Source organism: Miscanthus floridulus, chromosome 10, assembly GCF_019320115.1.
Source record: "Miscanthus floridulus cultivar M001 chromosome 10, ASM1932011v1, whole genome shotgun sequence".
In the NCBI taxonomy this organism is placed as follows: Eukaryota; Viridiplantae; Streptophyta; class Magnoliopsida; order Poales; family Poaceae; genus Miscanthus; species Miscanthus floridulus.
The window spans coordinates 49,676,616-49,680,337 of record NC_089589.1 but is presented as its reverse complement, the minus strand read 5'-3'; the positions used below and the strand labels follow the sequence as shown (position 1 = coordinate 49,680,337).

The following is a 3,722-nucleotide window of genomic DNA, read 5'->3' as shown; positions in this document are numbered from 1 at the left end:
GCAATGGTCATCTAGATATTGGTACATACTCCATTTGAAGAAAAAAAATGCAATGGTCACTTCTTGAGAAGTAAAACTCACTGCAACAAATGGGACCTTCTGTGACGAATAGATAATGACAATAGAGTTATCTGTCACTAAGACACTCTTTTTATAACGATTGACGTGAGCCAGTCCATCTTAATGACAAATAAATATTCTGTCATTAAGTTCAACCCGAAATCGTCATAACCTATTTTACCATTGTGCTTGTGATGATGTGGTATGACAATTCGTACTTGTCATAAATTGTAGTTGATTTAAAAAAATTGCCTACATATATAATCCACGTTGGCATGCTTGACCTACTAGCAAGGATGGGTACTTGCTGCCACATGTGGAAAAGCATCCACACATGTTAGTATTAAAGCTAAAATTTAGAGAAAGAGAGAAAACAAACAAGTTAGTGTTGAATGTAAAATCTAGAAAAAGAAGCTTCCACACATGTTTGTATTAAAGGTAAAAATTAGAAAAGAAAGAAGCTTCTGCACGGGTTAGTATTAAAGGTAAGAATTAGAAAAAAAAAATAAAGAAAACACACCTGTTAGTATTATTATTAAATTAAAAAAAAACATGCCTCATGTGGGAATCGAACCCACACCATAAAAAACCGCTGGAATACAATCTTGTTCAACACACATACAGAGGATACATTTATTTATATTTGTAAATCCTCGCTCGGTGAAAATTTCACCACCCGCGAAAACTACCGCCGCCCAGCAGCTAACCCGTGAGACCATTTTGGACGATATCCCTCTTTTGTTCAAGATCCGATTACACTGCCGCACCACATGTCAGGGCAGTAAAATATGAGCGGCTGACATCCCCATTGAACCCTAGCCAAAACATTTGGTACTCCTGGCCGACACCCGCCACATCTCTCCGAGCTTGCCCTCCCCAGTCCCCAATCACGTCCATCCCAAGACCAAGATGGCTCCAGGAAGGAAGGTGCGAGCAAAGGCGCGACTACCCCCAGGTAATAGCGTAAGGATCCATCCATTGTTGCTGCGAGATTTGAGTTTTTTTTTGGGTAGCAGTAAGGTTTTAGGGCTGCAATGGGGAGAGGGGGTCCAGTTCTGGGAGGAGTAGGGAGAAGAGAGGGGGCGGCACTTTCTGTTGGTGGAGGAAGAGAAGGAGCATGGTGCTACTGAGGAAGGTGCAGGGGCACTAGTCTAAGTGGGGGATTGGAGCAGCATGCTGGAATTGCATCTGCAGATCTGCTGCTATGGGCAAAGAATTGGACTGTGTAACCAGAGGGTTAGGCAACAAGATGCGAATCCATTTAACTGAAGGGAAGAGAAGGCCAGAGGCAACTATGCAAGCAGCAAAGCTTGCATCCGAAGGTGGGATCGCACTTAGGGATCATATACCTATATTTCCACACTGGAAGGAGTACAAGGCTAAGGAGAACGAGGATCAAATTGATAACTATATTGGCAAATTAGCTGTAAGTCTAACTATTTGACATATCTAATCTAAGTTCATCATGTCCTTTCCATTCTCAACTCTAAATTTGATTATTTTTACTAGACCAAATTCGACAAGGACATCAAGGCTAAGCCAGTGAAAGATGCATGCGTTGATATGCTGAAGCATGGACAGCGGCAGAGAAGGTATACACTGAAGAAAAAGTACTTTGACGGGGTTCCGGCAAATCAAGTCAGGACTACGTCACCTGTGAGCTGTATGAGTGATGACCAATGGAGAGCATTGGTGGAGATGTGGTCATCCCCAAAGCACAAGGTATAAAACATATGTACTAGCATGCTATAGTTTTTTAGTATTTAATGTTTTTGTTACTCCATAATAGAATGTGTGATCTACAGGAGAAGTGTTTGAAGATTCCTGTTCCTCTTTGCATCCTAAAATATATTAGCCAATACTGAAATTCATGAGCCTGATATCTGAGTTGTTTTGTAACAAATGGGATTTGTAGTCCTTAATCTAATCATAGACAAGGAAAAAAGTATAAACCTTAGTGTGCTTGCAAACCTCAGTTCAGAGGAGCAGCTCTCATTTGTAGTGTAACTTGATGTAATCTGTATCTCATATGATCTCTATTTAGAATTTTGAAACATGCCATCATCTCTATAACTTTTCTGTTATGTAAAGTCACCATTGTTCTTCAATCCTGCAAGGGTGGGCCTGTTGCAAGCGGTAGAGTCTTACCGCCTGTGACCACCCCACACAGAGCGGGAGCTCTCTGCACTGGGTACGTCCATTTTTTAATGTTTCAGCTTGAAATGGGCTTGAACTATTCAACATTGGGACCTATTTTGTACGAGTTAGCTCTTTGTTCTTGCTGGACCTAATTTGGTGAATGGTGAATGCTTATGTATGACTATCAAACTGATGTAATGTTTCAGTGAATGCAAATGTATGGCTAGCATGTTAAATTGTGTTAATTGCTGACTGTAATGTTAAGTATGAAAAAGATCAGATTGGGCTGCATGAAAAAAACAGCCCAAACAAAAGTTTAAATGGGCCAAGCCCAAACAATAGTCCCACGTGGATGTTCATGTGGTAGTGGCCTAGTCAATGTTTCATGATATTTACTATGACGATCTTAATTGTCATAAATGTTTATGACCAAAATATATTGGTCATTAAATTAATGACAATATTCTTTCCATTGTCATAGAAGGTCCTTAAAGACGCACCTTCTGTGACCATAGTGTTTTCGTCACCAAATCGTCATAAATTATGTGTTACGACAAATAAAGCTCTATTGGTGACAATTATTGATTGTCACCAAAGGTCCCTGTGTTGTAGTGACTATTTTAAATTTACCAAATATTTTTAAAAATATTAGCATTTATGATATTGAATAATATTATTAGATTAATTAGGAAGTATATTTTCATAGTAAACCTATTTTGAAGACATAAGTGTTGAGTCAAAATTTAAAAAATTAACTTGCTCTAAAATTGCATTATTTTGGGGGACGTAGAGAGTATATGATTTAATGATGTAACTAAAACCAAAAGGATTCTAAAACAATAGCTTTATACTCCCTCCGTTCCTTAATATAAGCCATATAGATTTCTAAAGAAAATTCTAAAATATAGGTACGTATCAGAGCCCACGCCGATTAGTTTAGAAACCTTCCCACCGTACATAGCACATGCCCCGACCAATCCCTTAGATTTAGGAAGCAATCTAATTGAGAAAGAGAAGATGGCCTGATTTTCCTTTTTTTTCTCGGTCTCACATCCTTCCCCAAGCCATACGTTAATATTGGTGCTAAAAACTATATGGTTTATATTAAGGAACGGAGGGAGTATGACTTAATCCTTTACTCCTAATGAGAAGCAATTTTCTTCTTATCTGTATTCCTGCCAAAATCAGAAAATAGATAAATTATTTGGCAAGAAAATAGTCACAAGGTTTTTTCTTAAAGAAAATAATCCAAATGTTACAGACACCTGGAGTTTGGTCGATCAAGTGCACCAAGCTTTTTCCAAAGTAAGTTGACGTGAATTTTCAACATGGCATGGGTATATGTGTGCATCCGCAAATCATCTTTGTATTTATCATATATAAAAATCATTTATTTTATGTGGGGGTATTAACCCCTATATCGTTACGGCTGGGCTTGGGCCGGCCCGGACCAGGGGGTCCGACCCACCAGAAGACGACGCGCGGCCCAGCCGATCTGCTCGGAGTCCCGCGCAAGGAATCAA

General features: G+C 39.2%; 1 protein-coding gene across 2 annotated transcripts; it reads left to right on the top strand.

Moving 5' to 3' along the window:
* Positions 1–861: 861 nt before the first annotated feature.
* Positions 862–2,418, top strand: LOC136490189 (uncharacterized). 2 transcript variants are annotated; one of them, XM_066486666.1, is made up of 3 exons: positions 862–1,486; positions 1,570–1,782; positions 1,866–2,418. In XM_066486666.1, the coding sequence occupies exons 1-3, from the start codon at positions 1,265–1,267 to the stop codon at positions 1,923–1,925; spliced, it is 495 nt and encodes a 164-aa protein (XP_066342763.1). In that variant the 5' UTR covers positions 862–1,264; the 3' UTR covers positions 1,926–2,418. The 2 variants fall into 2 exon arrangements, with proteins under 2 accessions (XP_066342763.1, XP_066342764.1); XM_066486667.1 differs by having other exon boundaries at positions 864–1,486; positions 1,850–2,418.
* Positions 2,419–3,722: the final 1,304 nt, after the last annotated feature.

What these genes read in the sequence shown, in the direction of transcription:
- LOC136490189 (XM_066486666.1), top strand. Translation starts at nt 1,265, where the DNA reads ATGGGCAAAGAATTGGACTGTGTAACCAGAGGGTTAGGCAACAAGATG. An exon ending in ACTATATTGGCAAATTAGCT is followed by an intron (nt 1,487 to 1,569) that starts GTAAGTCTAACT and finishes TATTTTTACTAG; the next exon opens with ACCAAATTCGACAAGGACAT. An exon ending in GGTCATCCCCAAAGCACAAG is followed by an intron (nt 1,783 to 1,865) that starts GTATAAAACATA and finishes TGTGATCTACAG; the next exon opens with GAGAAGTGTTTGAAGATTCC.